Below are 20876 nucleotides of genomic sequence, written 5' to 3' on the forward strand. Positions count from 1 at the left end.
AGTAGACTCGACTACTGTAATGGTGTCTTTACAGGTCTCACTAAAATATCTATTAGAAAGCTGCAGCTAATTCAGAACGCTGCTGCTCGAGTCCTCACTAACACTAAGAAAGTGGATCAGTCCAGTTCTGAAGTCTTTACACTGGTTCCTCACTAACACTAAGAAAGTGGATCAGTCCAGTTCTGAAGTCTTTACACTGGCTCCTCACTAACACTAAGAAAGTGGATCAGTCCAGTTCTGAAGTCTTTACACTGGTTCCTCACTAACACTAAGAAAGTGGATCAGTTCAGTTCTGAAGTCTTTACACTGGTTCCTCACTAACACTAAGAAAGTGGATCAGTCCAGTTCTGAAGTCTTTACACTGGCTCCTCACTAACACTAAGAAAGTGGATCAGTCCAGTTCTGAAGTCTTTACACTGGTTCCTCACTAACACTAAGAAAGTGGATCAGTCCAGTTCCGAAGTCTTTACACTGGTTCCTCACTAACACTAAGAAAGTGGATCAGTCCAGTTCTGAAGTCTTTACACTGGCTCCTCACTAACACTAAGAAAGTGGTTCAGTCCAGTTCTGAAGTCTTTACACTGGTTCCTCACTAACACTAAGAAAGTGGATCAGTCCAGTTCTGAAGTCTTTACACTGGTTCCTCACTAACACTAAGAAAGTGGATCAGTCCAGTTCTGAAGTCTTTACACTGGTTCCTCACTAACACTAAGAAAGTGGATCACTCCTGTTCTGAAGTCTTTACACTGGCTCCTCACTAACACTAAGAAAGTGGTTCAGTCCAGTTCTGAAGTCTTTACACTGGTTCCTCACTAACACTAAGAAAGTGGTTCAGTCCAGTTCTGAAGTCTTTACACTGGTTCCTCACTAACACTAAGAAAGTGGATCAGTCCAGTTCTGAAGTCTTTACACTGGTTCCTCACTAACACTAAGAAAGTGGTTCAGTCCAGTTCTGAAGTCTTTACACTGGTTCCTCACTAACGCTAAGAAAGTGGATCAGTCCAGTTCTGAAGTCTTTACACTGGTTCCTCACTAACACTAAGAACGTGGATCAGTCCAGTTCTGAAGTCTTTACACTGGTTCCTCACTAACACTAAGAAAGTGGATCAGTCCAGTTCTGAAGTCTTTACACTGGCTCCTCACTAACACTAAGAAAGTGGATCAGTCCAGTTCTGAAGTCTTTACACTGGTTCCTCACTAACATTAAGAAAGTGGATCAGTCCAGTTCCGAAGTCTTTACACTGGTTCCTCACTAACACTAAGAAAGTGGATCAGTCCAGTTCCGAAGTCTTTACACTGGTTCCTCACTAACACTAAGAAAGTGGATCAGTCCAGTTCTGATGTCTTTACACTGGCTTCCTGTCTTTCAAATATTTTTTTTCAAAATACTGCAGCTGGTTTATAAAGCATTGAATGGTTTAGGCCCAAAATACATTTCTGACCTCCTGCTAAATTATGAACCATCCAGAACTCTCAGGTCTTCAGGGACTGGTCAGCTTTCTGTCCCCAGAGTCAGAACTAAACATGGAGAAGCAGCGTTCAGTTATTATGCTCCAATTATCTGGAACAAACTCCCAGAAACCTGCCGGTCCGCTGCAACTCTGACTACTTTTAAATCCAGGCTGAAGACTTTTCTTTTTGCCGCTGCTTTTAATTGAACTATTCATATCTTAAACGGCACTGTAACTTTTATCCATGTATTTTTTCTTTTAATGTTTATTTTATTATCTTTGCTTTTTAATGACTGATTTTAAATGCCATTTTCTCAATGTCTTTCATTTTTGTAAAGCACTTTGAATTGCCTTGTGTTGAAAGGTGCTATATAATAAATAAACTTGCCTTGCCTTGCCTTGCCTTCATACTATATTAACCACATTTTATTCCGACCTCTTGATCCATGATGATGTGACTACATGTTAATATGGAAAACTGTTTTTATCAGCTTCAGTACCATTTCAGAGTCGAATAACGGTAACAACAACGATTCTATTGATATGTATTGCATTTGATTATTCTGCAAACTGCAGGTAGTGTAATCGTATCGGTGCTTTTATTCTGAAAGTGGAACCGGTAGTGAAGCGGCCAGCGGAAGTAGTATTGTGAAAAAGGAGGAAGACAGAGCTATCACAGGCTGTTCATTTTCTCATATAATAATCTGTTTAATATTTGTAACCTTAAACAAAACCACTTGTCATGAATTGACTTCTGGTCTGTGTGGTCCCCTGGAGATAACGGCTGACACCCTGCTGAGCTCCAGTGAGTTTTGGAAGAGAGCAGCTGTGTTTACATCTGGTAGCAGCTAATGTAGCTCAATGCTACACATTAATAACTAACGCACCCTGGACTTTAACCGTTTGTCCTGGTGCGGAAGGATATTATTTTTTTATATATGGCGTGTGTGTGTATTTATGACAGTCTAGTGTTATACGTTTAATAGGTGATACATATATACATATTGCATTATGTACTATTTATATTGTAGTGTATTATAAAACGGATTGTTTTCAAGCGTCAGCGTTATTGAGTGATGTTAGAGGAATAGGACACCTTCTATTAAACTGTAATAATGTTTAAATATTTTCTTTTCATAAACCATTTCATTCTTCAATATCCAAAGTTCTTGATATTGTACACATCATCTATTCTGTGTGAACCTACCATCACTCCACTCTGTCTGATCCTGGTTTTATATGTTATGAGGATACATGTTCCCCTCTCTCAGACCTGTTGATGTCCAGATGTTTGTCCTGTGTATCTGCTGTCTCTCAGGTAGACTGCTGTCCCTCAGGCGATGGAGTTGTCTCAGAGGGACCGGCTGTCGGAGCTGGTGGAGGAGCTGACCACATCTGGACAGCCTCAGCTCCACCCGGAGCGGATGAAGGAGGTGAAGAGGATCTGCAGGTGGGTCCCTGAGGAGAGAGCTGAGAGCAGCGTTACAGCTGCTCTCTACCAGAAGACAACACTGTTTCTGTTATTATTATTATTCATAAACAGACACAGAAGTGTGAAGCTTTGTTTAATGCTGTTCTGAGTCATCTTTCATTAATACTGAGAAAAATGCCAACAAATAAAAAAGTGGAGAAAAAGCAGGCAACTGCACCAAAACCCTAGAATGGATGAATACTAATGATGATAATAAAAAAATACAAATAATTGTAGTAATTATTCTACTACTACTACTACTACTACTACTAATAATAATAATGATAATAATTATAATTTATGCTCAAAATAATGTAAAAAACATAAACATCACTGCATTGATTTTTTCAAACCCGGATTCCTCCATTGTTGGAGAAATGAGTGCACACATTTTGCTACCAGAGAAACATTTCCTATTGAAAATATGATTTCAAAAAATGAAAATGCACAATGTAAGCCTATGTTTTAAAACAATTGATAAAACAACTCTTTCAATACATAGCTCTTCAAGCATAATATGTATTGTTCACAGTCAAGCTATTGTTTCCTGATGTTTAGTCTCAATGTTAACATTTTTGAACAACCTTTCTGTAGACAGTTTTGAGACATGGTAGGTTAGAATCCACAGGAGAATAAGAACATCAGTTATATAAAAGACTTTATGAATGTTATATGGTAGGGCTGCTCAATTAATCGTATTTTAATCGCAATTATGATTTTGGCTTGCAACGATTATGAAAACAACATCATCGAAATAAAACGATTATTATTATTTTATTTTTTATTTTTATTGGTTTTTCAGTTGAATTATACTTAAAGTTCAGGGTAATCAACTGTTAGAAACATACTGTTCACATTTTGTTTTTCAATAAATGGATGTTTTCAAAGTAAATGGATAATCGTTTTTTAATAATCGTGATATCAATTATTGACCCAAATAATCGAGATTATGATTTTTGCCATAATCGAGCAGCCCTATTATATGGCATTGAATGCAAATGGTTCCTAACTGTGTGTCTCCTCCTGCAGAGCGTCTAATGACTGCATCGAGCACGTGTACAACTCTGTGATGTCTCAGCTGAACCAGGAACACGCTGAGGTGCGACTGTCCGCCTTCCAGATCGCCATGGAGCTCTTCTCCAGGTCTCACCACTTCAGGACGCTGCTGGTGGACAACTTCCAGGTACCAGCTTCATGTACCAGGGCTCACCAACACATAGATACCTTAAAACTATTTATATCTGGATTTCAAAAGCTAAAAAAAACCCGTATTGTGTAACATTGTTACCTTTGTACCTTTGTGGAGCTTTTGCATATGTGAGCTGTGTCTTGTTCCCACCCTCTGTTCTCCATCGTCCTGCAGGAGTTCCTGGAGTTGACAGTGGAGACGGACTCGGAGCAGCCCCTCCCCCCTCCTAAGGAAGTAGCCAGGAAGTTGAGGGCACAGGCCATCCAGGCTGTCCAATCATGGCAGGCCTCCTATGGGACAGCCTATAAGAAGTTAGCATTAGGCTTCCACTTCCTCAAACAGGTGAAGAAGGTGAGTGGGCCCAACTTTCTCTTTGTTGCTGCCAGACACACGCCCAAGATTTAGGGTCAGAAGGTCTAAAAACACGTTACGTAGATAATATCCCTGTATAGTTTTTCTATATATATATATATTGAAAATATTGAGCCATTTACTGCCCACAAAGTAAAAATGACAAGAATAACATCTACACAGACATAGAGTATATCTGCCAACTGGCCGTAATGTGTGATAAATACTCCAACTGTATGGTTGCAAGCGACTACCTGTATCTTTTTCTTAGATGAGCCCAAGATGCACAAAAAAAGAAAAGCCTCTTTTGAAGGCTTATGAAAATAAATGTAACATGTTCATTCAAATGCTCAATGTGTTACTGTGATGTCTTGTTTAACAGTTATTTTACTACTTTATTTTTTATTTTCTTTGTATTATTATTTAAATGTTAAAGGGGATAAATAAAGTTCCATCTTATCTCTTATCTCATCTAAATGAATGATTCAGAATCACTTCATTTCATTCATGAACACTCATGATTAATGTTAGAGTTTACAGGTAGTTTGAACAACATTGAAAATCATGTGATGTGTTTAACATTACAGTAAAGCTTCACCGCTCTGTTACTTCCCCACTCAGCTGACCAATCATCAGTTAGCAAAGGCCTCTGGGTGATGTCCTCTGCTGTGAGTAAAGTGAGGCGTCTGTCTCCTCAGGTGGACTTCCAGGATGCTGAGGCCCGGACCGTATCAGAGAGGAGGAGGGAGGAGGAGAGGCAGAGGAAAATGGAGAGGATCTACAAGGAGAGAGTGGAGGCAGCCTCCACAGACATGGAGGGTAACCCCCCCCCCCCCTGTGATGATGAACACATGTCCTGTAGCACATTCCCTAACGAAGCACAGACTAACAAGATTGTTTCTTCGTCAGAGTCTTATCAGGAGATCGAGGCCACACTCACAGAGATGGAGTCCTGTATGAGCCTGCTCATCCCCGGGTTCCACTTCACAGAGAGCCACACAACCAATAGCAGCCCTCCACTCTCCCAACCAGCCAATGAACCGTCATCAGTGGAGGAAGAGCCCTGCTGCAGCAAAGACCTGCAGGAGGAGCGGACGGAAGGGAAGATACAGGAGAAGGAGGAGAAGAGCAATGACTCAGAGGGAAAGATAGGAGACATGGAGGAAGGGATGACAGAGGAGAGGGGTTTAGAGGGGAGGGGTGTGGATGGGCAGGAGGAGGAGGAGGGAAAGGAAGATGAGGAGGAGGAGGAGGAGGAGGAGGAAGAGGAGGAGGAGGAAGAGGAAGAGGAAGAGGAAGAGGAAGAGGAAGAGGAGGAGGAGGAGGAGGAGGAAGAAGAGGAGGAGGAGGAGGAAGAGAAAAGTAGTGAGGAAGAGAAGGAGGGGCCTCTTGATGTAAATGTGTTCATCCGGAGCTCTGGGCTGATATCTCACTCCTACAACCTGGACCTGAACCTCAGTCCTGGTGGGTCCACACACACACACACACACACACACACACACACACACACACACACACACACACACACACACACACCACACACACACACACACACACACACACACACACACACACACACACACACACACACACACACACACACACATACACGCACATACACTTACACATGCACATACACACACACACACATATACGTATACATCGAATACTGACTGTCAATCAACATTTGTAAACTTCCAGACTAGTTTCTTTAGGCTGAGTCCGTATGTGTCTGGCATTGGGATTGTTTGCTCAGAAAACATTGTATGTCCCCTTTCTACTATCTCCTCCCTACTATCTCCTCCCTACTATCTCCTCCCTACTATCTCCTCCCTACTATCTCCTCCCTACTATCTCCTCCCTACTATCTCCTCTCTACTATCTCCTCCCTACTATCTCCTCCCTACTATCTCCTCCCTACTATCTCCTCCCTAACAAAGACAACATAATCATTAGGATGTATCATGTGACAACTCTGTCATATTTTTTGTAGAAATACAATCTGATATTCTCCATGTAAGGTTTTTGTTTCCTTCTCTTTTCCAGGTCTTCATGTCAGGGAGACGGAGGATAATGAGGCAGTGGTTACCACGGTGATAGACCTCCATCGGCTGATAATGAGCAAACACCTACCAGCTGTGCAGAGCTGGGTTCAGGTCAACACACACACACACACACACACACACACACACACACACACACACACACACACACACACACACGCACATACACTTACACACACATGCACATACATACATACACTTACACATTAGGGCTGCACGATATATCGTGTCGTGACGATAATCGCGATATGCGCATGCGCGATATTCACATCGCAGGACGTGCGATTTTGTATGTGTGTGTGAGTGTGTGCAGGTGTTCACTAAGTCCTGTGCTGAGCAGCGTCTCCTGCAGAGGGCTCTGGACCTGAAGAAGAGTTTAGAAACTGCGCTGCAGAAACACAAAGAGCTGCACATCGACTACAAGACCAGACAGCGTAGAGTGGTGAGTGCCCCCCCCCCCCCCCCCCCCCCCCCGCAGTGTGGGGAGTGCCCCCCCCCAGCTACATCTGTCTGGGGTCTGAGCTGAGTCTAAGGACATCACGTAATGTCCTTAGACTGGTCAGGTTAATAATTCCTCACTAGCATATGAAAACATCTCAAATCAATTCATAAAGAGAGCTCCCAGCTTGTGTTTGTGACGCTCACCCAGGTGTTTGCTTGGTAGGCTTCTGTACCTGCAGGATTCTGGCTTTTGAGTTTGGCTGATTGCACTTATTGGAGACACTTGGGATAAAAGCATCAGTTGAGGAAAAATGTAATGACAAATTGAGGAGGAGGGACCAACTAGTGGAAACCTGTAGGAATGTGTTATCTTCCTAAAGGAATATCAGCAGCGGCACTTCAGAGGGGAGAAGAAATGGGAACGGGTCGCGTCAATTTGACTTTAAAACAAGGTGTTACAGATAAACTACTTTCATTATATTAATTAAGGTTAGCTGATAGCTTTTGTATTACATTATACCTGCACTCAGTGATGAGGGGAGAACATCTATGATGAGCAGGAACATAAATGACGAGACACTTCAGATGAACATATTGACATTTTGAAGACAAGCCTACAGGCAGATGATTTAGCAACACATGTTTATATATACAGTGTTTTGTTAAGAAAGAGCATGGCCAGCAGAGGGCAGCATGCTACTGCAAATGAGACAACATCGGCACTACACACACCGCACACACTATACACAGGCCACACAGTGAGAAGGCCAGATGCAGAGGCGTGATGAGCCTGAATGAACATTACATTACATGTCACTTGTTAGACGCTTTTATCCAAAGCGACTTACATACTCAATACTGTGGGCAATCCCCACAGGAGCACTTTGGGGTGAAGTGTCTCAGGGACACAACGACATGCTGACTGCAGTGGGGTTTGAACCTGTGACCCCCCGTTCCGAACACCAACGCACAACCCACTGCACCACACGCCTCCTCTACATAAAGTCTGAGCTACATCAGAAACCTCTCCACACAGTGAGGTTTAATGCAAAACACATGTAGGACTAAGTGAAACTACTCTTCATATTTTTGCTCGGTATTTGGAGAAAGAAACTTGGTGTGAATCCTGCATCACATCATTTCTATCTCTCAAACTTGAATTGTCATCGGCTCACCACATTACATTTAGAGACTTTAGAGACACTAAGTCCAAATTGAAGCTTTCTCAGGCTCACAGTTACCAATCCTATGGAGTGTTCCTAACCCTTAACCTCACAGGTGATCTCCTACTGGGCATGTGCACACCTCCAAGTGTGACTATTATCACTAGTACTCATAAACACACTTTGTACAATGTGCATAGCAGAGGCTCAGCAGCACCACCTGGTGGCTGCTGACAGGACTGCAGCTCCAGATGCTTGTCACCACTATGGTCAACACAGCTCTCTGTTTTTTAGAAACAGCCAGTCTTTAAACTGTGGAAAACACAATGAAGTCCAATCATGAATGACCCGCACCAGACACACCTTGACATACAGCCCAGTTCTGCTTTCAGCAATATCAAGTGTTCAGGCTGACAGGAATTAAGAACACAAAACAAAGTCTTTGTTGGCTTTAGACACCAGAGGGATAACAAGCATAATGCCAGTTAAATGAACACATTTCCTTTTGATGATGAGATGATGTTGTGTTTTCATTTGCATGCCTCTGAAAGTGTCCTCTTGATGTTTTGTTTTCAAACGTCTCTCTTTACATTTCTGCGTGCTCCCAGGGGGAAGCACCACGATAAAGACAGAGAGCGGGAGGATGCACATATGAATAGAGAGGTGAGATAGCAGAGCACAGCCATAATGCATAAAGCATCAGAGACAGAGAGAAGAACTTGGGGAGCAAGGGGGAAGATGTACCCATTCATTCCCTTCAGAAGCACTAATGTGCCCCGCGGCTGTCTGCCTCCTCTTCATCACGCTCAGCCGCTCTGCTGGAGCCGGCACAGGCTGACGCTGTTGGCAGAGAACCTGCCATTGGGAAGCTCTCCTTCCTCACTAGCTGCTGGGTTGAGAGGGTTTCATTGCTCTGTGTTTCAGAGCTGGGCACACACACACCTGCAGTGGGGAGACAGAAACAAGAGAAGAAGAGAGCAACGAACAGCAGGCTGCAGATTCAGGGTTTAAAGGTCCAATGAATGCTTTGTGCGTTTGAAGGAAGGCGTAACAGAAACACTCATACAACTTCTGTATATGGCACATGCAAAGGTTTTGCTTATCAAAAGCTTCTGTACCTGCAGGATTCTTTTTGAGTTTGTATGGTGGCTACACTTATTTGGAGAGACTTGGCTGGAAGGTGTCCACCTGTAGGAATGTATTATCTTCCTAAAGTCATATGTACAGCAGAGTGGACAGAGCCCGCCATTTGGAAGCTCTCCTTCCTCACTAGCTGCTGGGTTGAGAGGGTTTCATTGCTCTGTGTTGCAGAGCTGGGCACACACACACCTGCAGTGGGGAGACAGAAACAAGAGAAGAAGAGAGCAACGAACAGCAGGCTGCAGATTCAGGTTTTAAAGGTCCAATGAATGCTTTGTGCGTTTGAAGGAATAAAAGTTGTATAGTGTGAATCCATCGCAGGAGAGTGACAGTGACAGAGCGCCGGGCGCCTCGCTCCGCCTGCTTATCACTGTCAGGAGCAGTCTGCTGCTCCACAGCCCAGCCCCGCGATAACCACACAACTTACAGCCCCTTTATCATAATTAGCTTTTCCTTTTTAGCCTTAAAAGGCCTTCCATTACCGGGTCCTTCTCTATCGCCCCGCTGACACGCCGCACGATTGGTTTCTCTCTCAGCGGGCCTCTCAATACAGTCTCCCATAACGGTGAGCAGGGGAGAGAAGAGGGGGTTAGGGAGGCAGATAGAGAGGCTTGTTATTCAATAAGACAATGAGACGGGCTGGAGCCACATCTGCATCATGCAGGGCATTACTGCTGGAAACAGATGCACATGTCACCACTCATGGCTGACGGCTCTGTGCATGGGATATTGGAGTTTCACAAAGCTAAGAAGAAAACATACTTTATTAATCCAATCAAATCAAAATCTCATTTTCACTATGTCATTATTTTAAAGAACACACCTAGGCCTGAAATACACCCTAGCACACATGGAGCTACCATGGTTGGGGTTAGCAGTTAGCACACTTTGTATTTGGTCCAGCCTCCAGTTCATGCCATGTCCTGACAGAGCTAACACTGTAGCATGTGACTGTTGAGGTCCAATCTAGTGTGCTAATGCTAATTTAGCATGCAGGGTCTTGAAGCTGGTCCAATGATCTAGATAGAGACTTGAATTCTCTTAATGTAGTTGTTTTGAGCCAAGGCATGGTGAAGCCAATAGGATGGCAGGACCTCTCCACTGTGTGTGAAGGCAGCTGAACTCAAACACAAGCCCCTGCTGTTCTGGAGTCTCTACATTTGGAGTTACCTCCTGTACTCCGTTCTAGAGCTGCACAATTCATCACATTTTTCAATCGAAATATGTAACATTGAATCTGCAGGAAGCACATTATTTGTTAAAGGCTAAATGTGTGTTAAAATATTATTTTGGTTAAATTGTGGAGCTTGAATTCTACATAATTTAACAAAACATGTTTGTTTGGTACAGATCCTCTTCAAATAGTCACAACAGAATAATTGTGATATATTTTTAATGATAATAAGAATTCCAAAGCAAACGTAATACATTTCCACAATAAGTATCATCTTATCATAATTGAAATACCAGTCCAAATAATCACGATTAGTTATTTTTCCAAATCATGCAGCCCTTCATCGTTCTATCCAGCTGCTCCGCTATCATAGACAGGTTGTTAGAGGTGGTGTTAAGCTCCGCTAAGCCCCCCTCTGGAGACGGTGTTCTGAGAGAATGTGAGCTGAAGCCAGGACTGAACTGTGGAGAGTTGATCTATAGCCTCTTTGCTCTAGTTTGACCTCCAGGACTTTCAGGTCCCTTCAGGTAGGAATAAAGAAGTGTATACTGATTCTCAACTCAGGGCATCTGTTGATGCTGAGCACTCATTTGACACCAGTGGTGTCTTTTTTCCAGTTCTAAAGCCTGTCTATTGTCATCTCTGTTTTGAAGTCCTTGGGATGGTTTTTATATCAGGAGATAACACGAGGCCAGGGACTGCTGTGACACATGTAACCTATAGCTGATACCAGCTGGTGAAGAAACCGTGGTTACTGTGTCAGTTTCAATGTGGAGAGCAGTAGATCTAATTAGATATCCATGTGTACGTTCCACACATACACTGATACAGTGATGGTGTATTGTTGTAGGGAAAGCTAGCATTAAGTTAGCATTGTAAGGATACAAAAAGCAATGGGATTTTTCCTTTGGATTTCAGAATATTGTAGAAAATATGATCTTTGTCAAACACACGTTTATCATCATTATACATATTGTTCAACAGGATCATCTACACATAATATCACCACTTTATGATCTTTTTTCTTTTCTTTTTTCTTTCTTTTTTTTATTTGCATAAAAGAATGAACAGTTACAGACCATCTACTTTATGATTTTTCAAGCGTTAATGCAATCGCCAGAAGTAAAAAGCTAACGTTGGGCTATAAGCAAACTACAGCACAGTCACATGACTTCACATCCCCAGCGCTACGCTAAAGGCAGCTGATGTTGGCCATTTTAGTCTCATTGTTAGCAACTGCCGTTTTGATTGCCCTTAGAGGCTTCAGACATTCACCAGCGGGGTTTTAACTGATGTATTTTGACGTTCAAACAGCTGAAGCCTGTGTGACCACACCTTATTTCAGGCATCTAACATTGGCTTTAAAATTGGGGAACAGGAATTGCCAAATGTGAACTCATTTGTGAATTGTAGGACTCATTCCTGCACCACTCCATTGATTGTGTTACAGTGGTGTCATGAGGTCTTCTTTCCCTTCAGTTCTTTGTGTGCACAATAGAGTGCGACACCATGAATGTGTTCACAGAGACAGACGCATCGTGTCTCTCATTGATGACAGGGGTCATGCCCTGCCTCATACACATACTTTAGCCTCTGGACTGTTCTGTTGGAAGCATACTGAGAGCTTTACGTAATCAAACTAGTTTGTATGTATAGAAAAACACTTCTGATATAACACAGTGCGGGGAACAGGCAGCTCTCACAGGGCGTCCTGCAGCTGTTTCTGAGACACTATATATGTTTGAAGGCAGTTTTCACGATGAGCTATGAGCAGGAGGAAGCTGCAAACTGAAAACATGGGCTTGTGTTTAGGAAAGGATAAGACATGCAGAGTTATTTGAACATATCTGTTTTTTAAGAGTGTATTCAGTCACTTTGGGCTCCATTCATACAGGCCCAGGCCTTGTTTACTGCTGATAACCCATCTTATCACAGTGCAATGGATGTGGCCGCCTGTTTCTCACTGGAGATAAACAAAGAAAGACTATCCCTCTATTTCTCTCCTCCGATGCTCCCTCCTTTTCTCTCCTACATCCATTCTCTGAATGTGTCTCATTCTCTCAGTTGTACACCAGTAATATGTTTCTCTCCAACTCTCTTTGCCACTATTCCTCATTATGTATTACCTTCATAGGGAGTGCTGCTCCTGTTTATTGCAGCTTAGATGGGTTGATCTGTTACTCTATCATGAATGGAGTAAAAGAGGGAGTATGTAGTGAAGACAACTTCAAAGGAACTGCAAGGAGTAAAGCATTTACTACAAGGGCTGAAAAAGAGCATTCATATCTATAGTGTGCCCGGTCTAAAGGAAGGCTGCCTGGACTTAGAAAGAACACTGACATTTGTTTGGTGCAACACCGTTGGTAACCCTTGCTGCGTTATCCATAACGCTCAGTCATGAAGTGGTTAGTTCCATGCAGTGATGATCAGGATGACCTAATGCTGATATACAAAACACGAGTGGTGTGGACATACATTCAATTTGAAAACATGAAGAAACTTATTAAGTTTCATTGAAGTTGTATTGTAATTTGAGCCTCTCAGGATTAATTGAAGGTGTCACAAAAAAGTCAAAGTATTGTGATGTGTAGTCCATGAAGTGTCGTCTTGTGGCTTCATCAGTGTTTAGAGGGACATTTAGTCAATCACTTTGGACCCAGTCTACTTCCATCAGGGTCTCTGATGAAGGGGGAGGAGAAGGTTTGCAAAGGGGAGCTGATGGATCCTGTGGGACTCCAATGCTGTGGGGGGGGGGGGGGGGGGGGGTGTGTATCATTGAGATCTCTGGAGCAGTCTCATATCACTGACCACAGGGCCTCCCAGGGGTCTCTGACGGGCCCCTGCACCTTCTCCACAGTCTAGGTGCGTTCCCAGGGCTTTCAGAGGTCCTCAGTGAAATGAGGAATAGCAGTCGGCGAGGATGTATAATAATGACTGTTTTGATCACAGATTGAGACAGGTGGGGGGGGGGGAAGTGGATCCGACAGCTGGGAATAAGCTGGCTGACAGGGAGAGGTTTGGGAAGCTCTGGACTGGCTAATAGACCTGCCAGCCTAGGTTAGTGAAATAAAGATGTCACCCTATACATCATATGAGCTGACTGCTCCCCGGAGACAAAGGGAGCATCTCTGCGTGTGTGTGTTTGGGGGTGTCGGGCTGGGGGAGTATAATGGGGTAAAGCAGCGGAGAAGGAGCTCTGGAGCGAGAGCGAGGGGAGTGGAGAGCCTTTTTCTCATTAGCGTCCGATCCCATGGGATCCTCTCCGGGTCGTAATGAACAGGAGAGCAAGGTGGTAATAGAGATGTGGGATGTTGGGCAAATCAGGCCTGGGACAGGTCAGACTCCACTGCAAGCTTTAGGCCTAATTAGTTTGTAAATATGTTGGAATCAATCAGTGGCACTGGCAGTGGACTGCCTTTAGACCCTCACACACTTATCACTGTCTGATCTGCATTCACACCCATCAACAGCTGGAAGATGCTTCCTGCTGGACTTTCACTCTGCTGCCCAATATTGTTACAAATATTATTTTGATTCATTTATTAATTTGACCGTCATTCATAGTTTTGAATTGGAATGAAGTCAGATTCAGGGTTTGACATACTGGTATTTATATGTTGATCCATGCTTTGTGTTCGTGTGATGGAGACTATTTCATGTTGTTATTGTCTGTTGCTGATGGGAATGAGCTAATAGCTAAATCAGGCCATGTCAAATGTCTTCTCTTTTTCAGATGTATGTTTGTACCAGTGAACCATGGAAGTAGGGTCACAGACTGTTAAGTAACTCAAATAACAAGTGCAGGAAGTGGATAGCTTCACCCAGAACCTGCAGTAAAGATGATCAGGATATTCAAACAGACTCCTTATTGCTACAGCTACCTGCTTTTATTAGGAGTTTGAATCATTTCATTATTTATTTTTAACCAAGAACAGAGCAACACTAAACATTGCAGCTTTTGACACCAAAGACAGTTCGACCTAAGATGTGCCTTGTAACAAATACACATATCTATTCTTAACAGGAAAAGACAGCACAAAGGGGCAACATCAATAATATATAATAATAAGATAGCAATCCCGTAAGAACTAACTCAGTCACCATGACAGCATGATCCTGGTGGAAATGAGTCCCATCAGGATCCATCGGAGGCTCTGCCTTGCTGACTCCAGAGATACAGAGGTGGTCAGCTTGATCAATAGGCAGCACAGAAGGCCACTTATAAGAGTTCCCAAAGTAAGTTCATTTCAAATGTTTCATATTGGCCTGTTGTTTTGTCTTCTATTCATAGTGAAAGATGTGAATGTTAAAAAATAATAATACTTTATTATACATACATTATATATACTATAACATTTGCATTTTTTTGTGTAAAATTTGAATTGCAGTCAGTATACCTTTGCAGGTGGCAGGACCTTGCATTTTTTGATCAACATTTTCACATATTTGTTACCAAATTCAGAGACAAGATTATGAGTGCAGTGTTTCCCCTAGGATGGAGTCATAGCAGCGGTGCTAAGGCACGTGGGCCCAGCATAATGTGAGCGCGGAGCGCGTGGAATCTTTTAGTGTGTGCACGTGCGAAGTGCGCCCCACCAATTTGTTTCTATGTGTCTGCCAGCACAAGAAAGGCTCTTGAGTCCTAGTACCAGGGCCGGTTCTAGACAATTTGCTGCCCTAGGCGAGATGTTAGGCGAGATGTTATATATAAAGAATAAATGAAAAATCTCTACAAAAGACAAATACACTACAAAAACAGAAACTTATTGACATAGGTAATAGACGTCAAAATGGCTTCAAATGTATTCAGTATTGTATGAACATGTTTGAATTGGGCGGTGGACGTCACATCCTCTAGGGGGGTCCGGGGGTATGCTCAATCTGGTGCACTTTGAGCACACAATTACTAGAGACCTGATCTAGGGGAACTCTAAATCTGAAAAAGATTGGTTTACATTTTAATAATCAAATAAGTATGTGAACATAACCAATAACCTACCATAGCCAATAACAAATAAATGTAACTTATTTTATTTTTGTTGTTCATTCATATCTTATTTTACCAGTTAACATTTATTTATTTATGCATATTTTTGTATCTCTCCAACTTTAAATGATATTTTTGGTTTACTGTCCTATAGTATACATTGGAATGATTTCAAACCTGTTTTTATTCATCCTAATAATTATAAAGGAGTGCCTTGGAAATATGTGTTTACATAATTTGTAAACACATATTTGTTTGAGACCCACTGAGATAACTTAGACTAAAGTGAACTATCTAAACCCTCAGAGAGTCCTTTACCTCACTGAGCCTCTCAGTCTGACAGGAGAGCTCTCCTCCACCAAAATCGTCCCTGCCAGTACATACAGTGGCAATGTCTCAAGATTTTGCAAAAATACACCTTTATTGAACACACAGTAACACAAATACTACAAATCCACATAACAAACAATCAAAAATGAAAAAGGGTCGCCACTTATTATTATTTTAATAATAATTTTTGGGTACCTGGCTGGCGCCCCCAAGCAGCGGCGCGCATATTTCAGCAGCGGCGTTGCGCCGCCACTATTTGTATATAGGGGAAACACTGGAGTCTGTCCAGATATTGTATGCCATGTGATAATTGGCCTTTTGGATGCAAGACAAATATAAGATGCTTATATGTCAGAGCACAAACAGGATTGCACAGCATGAGCACTATGTCCATAACCCAGCTACACCTGAACTCATCGTATCGTGTGGTGTGTGTGTGTGTGTGTGTGTGTGTGTGTGTGTGTGTGTGTGTGTGTGTGTGTGTGTGTGTGTGTGTGTGTGTGTGTGTGTGTGTGTGTGTGTGTGTGTGTGTGTGTGTGTGTGTGTGTGTGTGTGTGTGTGTGTGTGTGTGTGTGTGTGTGGTGTGTGTGTGTGTGTGTGTGTGTGTGTGTGTGTGTGTGTGTGTGTGTGTGTGTGTGTGTGTGTGTGTGCGCGCGTGCGTGCGTGTGTTGCTACCTGTCAGAAGACAATGGAGACGTCTCTTGCAGCTTTTCCACCTCCTTGCTCTCTCCCCCCTCCCTCCCCCCTCTGCTTCCCTCCCTCCTCCTCTCTCTGTGTGAGTGTGTGATGCTTAACCTGCCCCCCCCCTCTCTGCCATACACCTGACTTATGGCTGTGCAGTAATCATTTGCCAGACCTTGGCAGGCTGAGTGTACATTAGCATATAAATAGCAGATGCACTGAGTGCCCATCACAGTCGACTACATTTAATTTTTGGTTTATAAGATTGAATGGGTTTTTAAACGCAGCGCCATCAAACTTGCCAAGAGACAAATGAAGTCAGGGGAGCAGTTGTCCGAGGCAGCGCCCTCACATCATTTTTATAAAGGATAAGAGTCTTATTTAAGGGAGGGGAGGGGGAGAGAGAGGAGATGCTATAGGGGCTGAATAATGAAGACACCTGTGGAAGCTGCACCATAGTTCACTCACTTGTGCTGTCACTCCTTCTCCCTGCTGAACATATATTTCATTACCAAAAGTGTGTGGACATCAAATAATCACATCTGTGTATCAACGTGCATATGCCATTCAAACAATGGTGGGCTAAATGTGCTGCTATGCATGACGGTCCTCCACAGCAAACTGGGACCCTTTCATGGAGCTGGCTTCTTGCATGGGGGTCCTCTTGTTAATAAAAGATCTTAATATGTTGCCGTGCTGAAAGATGGCAATATAGGAATTTAAAAAACAAGTTTCCAGTCAATTGTGAAGCAATGAGGAAGAGGATTGTGATGTTTAGTCTAACACTTGGCGTCAAACTGGCTGTGGAACCGACTGGTTGTGAGACTTCAGTTAGTTGGCTCTGAATATTTCTATTGATTTGTGAATGTCAAATAAAATGGAAAAAACATACGTTTACGGAAAATATGCGCCAGGGGACGTTACTAGTTTACCGCTGGCGAACCATAGTAGCATAGCATTAGCCACGTCACTGTAGAAGAGTGGAAAGTAAGACGTGCTTGCAAATCAACATGGCTTCGTACGTTCCATAGCAACATGAGCCCAGCTTCAACGTGTTTGGTTGCAAACCAAACTGGAATGGAACTCATTTCACGCCCATGTCATGTTGAAACAGGAAAGGGCACACATTTGCCTTCTAAAGTAGATTGTTCAAAGACACAGCCCTACTCACATGGACAGCAGCATACAGAATGCTTTGGTGTTGCGTTGGGATTGGGAGCACCCTACATGTGGTGATGCCTTGCCATCTGACACACACACTTGATTTAGTGTTTAGTTTTAAGCAGACGTACCGCAATATAACAACATGGTGCTTGGTTGAAAACCAAAGAATCCCCAAATAGGTGCATTAGCATTCTTTTTTCCAACAATACCTTCCAGCTGGAGTTACAAGGGTTACAGTACAGTGTCAGAGTATGATGGCAAACTTTTGTATTTATTACAACGCCGTGGCAAAGCATATACAAAGCAAAGGAAAAAGAGACACTGAGACACTTCATAACAGGAAGTGAATGTAGCTCTCTTATCATTTGAGGTCCATCATGCTGGTTTATCAATATCGTTGTGAGCGATAATCTCATCATGGCGTCCAGGTCTACAGCAGACTGTGGTTTTCACTGTCCATTTGGTCCTGGAATAATACTTCTAACGTTTGGTAAGGCAGCAGAAAAAGAATACAAAATATGTTGTTATCTTTTACTGCTTTCATTGGAATTTATTTTCCAATTTTATCGCAATTATAACAAACAGTGTTATAATGGGATAAATATTTGACAATGAAAATACTTTTTAATTACATACAGCCTCAACCAAGTACCATGGCTGTCTTTGAAGAAACCTTTGAAGCTGTATAGTTCTAATAAATGACCTTTACTTTAGCAACCACTCCCACAATCCTCCTCTCCATCCAGTTGTTAAATAACTATTTATTTTCCTTTCTTGCCCATTTTCCCTTTAGGAACCTCCTTTATTTGATCTTAGAGTAAACATCTCCATTACAGTAACACATAGCCCAGCTTTACTTTACTTTTTTATTTATTCTGCTTTGTTCCGGAACTATTTTAATTTCTATCTGGGCCTGTTTTATTGTTAAAGTTAGCAATATTTGTTTAGTCTTTTTCCTATTACAGTGACACATGGCCCTGCTTCTGTCTAACCATCCCTTCTAATTTGTCTGCTAAATCTTGGGTTCCAGTTTAATCTCCTGTGGGATCTCTGCGCTGCTGTGTGATTTCCTCCTCGTGTGTCCCGGAGAATAAACCAAAGCTCTGTTAAAATGCAAAGCATCCCCCTTCTCAGCCATGTTGGGGAATTGAGGCCATATTTTAGCCGCGCTCGCCGTCAGCAAAATGTTTCTGGAGGAAAGCTAATTCTGCGGTGAGACTTACAGCGCTGCCAGGCGGGGGACAGCACTCGATGCTATCAGGATTAAATGAAGGTGAATTAGAGACAAAGAGGCTGAAAGAGGGGGAAAAGGGATGATGTTAGGGCAGGATTTTCCTCCAGCTGGGTGATCACTTCTTAGTCTCAGGTCATTGATCAGAGCAGAATAAACCAGCCGGGATTAAAGCAGACAAGCACAAAACCTATAGAGACTATATCTGTGCGGGTGTGTGGGGGGGGGGGATGAATAAGTGTAGCAGTGGACTGGAGTAATGGAGAAAGTTTGGTTTGCTCTGTAAAACGCTCTGTTCTGTTTCATAGCATCCTCTCTTCTCTTTTCTCTGGTTGATAAATAACGTCAGGTCTCAGTATCTCACTCCTCAGGTCGGTCTGTGCAGCCCCTTATTTATATGAAAGTATCATTTGCAGTAATAACTGCTGTGTTTATAACAGTCAGGGGAAGGCTACATTATTACCTTTGGCTTTCTGCCGCGCTGCTATTCTCACCGCCAAATATCACTACATTTGTTTTGATAATATCGGAACTTAATTTTAATTTGAACTACTGCTTAATGAGGGATAGAATGAGTGTACGGACACACATCTGTAATATTGACATTTGAGTAACTTTGACTGCACCTTGGAACTGACTTTTTTGATCATGTTCACCGTTGACCCTCATCATTCCCACTACTGTTAGTCCGTATGCCTGCAGATTTTGATACTTCTTGTATTATTACATTGCCATACGCTGCCATACTGGACTAACATTCACATACATTTGTCCATGCCAAAGCATTTTAAGGCATCCCTGGGTTCATACATTTCAGACAACATGCAGAGTTCTGTAAAGCTGATGGTCCGGATCCATCTCAAGTCAGCGTTTTTTTTAACGTGTTTTTGGTAAGATGCCTGAAATAAGATCTGTGTTTTTTCTTTAAGGACAAAATACATCAATTAATACCCCACTGGTGAATGCCAACAGGCCACTAACTGAAACTAGAAAATGCATTTCCTGCTGAACAGCATTCAAACAACTAGAGAATGCAATTCCTGAAGAAATTGCTTGTGGGAATGCTTTATGCTGAAAAGCTGATGCTAAACTGCTATGCTGAAATATAATGTGTAAGAAGAAAGTGAAGAATTTAGATTGAAATGATCCATGAACACTGGGGGCTTGAATGTGTGATGAGAGAAGAAAAGAGAGTAAAAAGGCTTGGAAAAGCAGCAGAATATTTGAACTGCAAACTTTGAACTAACTTGATGGCGAATGATCTGTCGCCATGCCAACGGCATTTGATGACATCCCATAATACGCTTAGATGCGTTGATGGCTGCATCGTTACCAAACCTGTGAAGTTTTGGGCCGTTTGGAGCATTTTCACTGAAGTTATGAGAAAACCGTGTTTCATGGCGAGCCTTGTATTGCCATGGCAACGGCATTTGAAGAAATCTCAAAACTGTCCCGTATGTCTTCACAGCTGGACTGTTAGCACACATGTGAAGTTTGAGCACTTTTTGAACATTTTCATAGGAGTTATAGCGACATCGTATTTTATGGCGAGGGATGCGTTTCCATGGCAACAGCCTATGGTGAGATCTCAGATTTGGCGTAAAGCTGTTGAGGCATGGACCGGTGATATACCAACACAGTCTCACGGCATTTCGTGTTATAGTCACGAAATTAATCTATTGATTCGTGTTCACCAACACGATTTCAGCCATTTTTTTCGTGTCACACAGAACGATTTTAAAAGCAATGTAAATAATAACAAATTAGAAGGAAAAAGACATTTAAAAAAATACAGATTTAAGTATTCTGACACAGAACGATTTTAGAAGCAATGTATTTATATTGGTAGTATGTTTCGTGCCTGCACCAAATAATAACAAATTAGAAGGAAAAAAAGATGACATAAAATACAGATGTCAGTATTCTGAGGCTCTGAGACATTTCTTTTCCTCGCGGACGGCAAAAAAACTCAGACATTATACAATTTAACATAAAAGGGATAGGGTTAGGCTTAGGGTAAGATATTGAGTAAGAACATGT

At 42.4% G+C, this 20876-nt stretch overlaps 1 protein-coding gene across 3 annotated transcripts in view; it reads left to right on the plus strand.

Moving 5' to 3' along the window:
• Window positions 1–2107: 2107 nt before the first annotated feature.
• uvssa (UV-stimulated scaffold protein A) overlaps window positions 2108–20876 on the plus strand; it is a 43754-nt gene continuing 24985 nt past the window's right edge. For all 3 annotated transcript variants that reach the window (XM_034115737.1, XM_034115739.1, XM_034115738.1), the window contains exons 1-8: window positions 2108–2256; window positions 2770–2901; window positions 3952–4105; window positions 4286–4462; window positions 5161–5281; window positions 5372–5926; window positions 6509–6618; window positions 6839–6967. In XM_034115737.1, the coding sequence (XP_033971628.1) occupies window positions 2792–2901; window positions 3952–4105; window positions 4286–4462; window positions 5161–5281; window positions 5372–5926; window positions 6509–6618; window positions 6839–6967 (1356 nt within the window). In that variant the 5' untranslated portion in view covers window positions 2108–2256; window positions 2770–2791. The remainder of the gene's footprint in view (window positions 2257–2769; window positions 2902–3951; window positions 4106–4285; window positions 4463–5160; window positions 5282–5371; window positions 5927–6508; window positions 6619–6838; window positions 6968–20876) is intronic.

The sequence above is a fragment of the Trematomus bernacchii genome, unplaced genomic scaffold (assembly GCF_902827165.1).
Source record: "Trematomus bernacchii unplaced genomic scaffold, fTreBer1.1, whole genome shotgun sequence".
Lineage (NCBI taxonomy): Eukaryota > Metazoa > Chordata > Actinopteri > Perciformes > Nototheniidae > Trematomus > Trematomus bernacchii.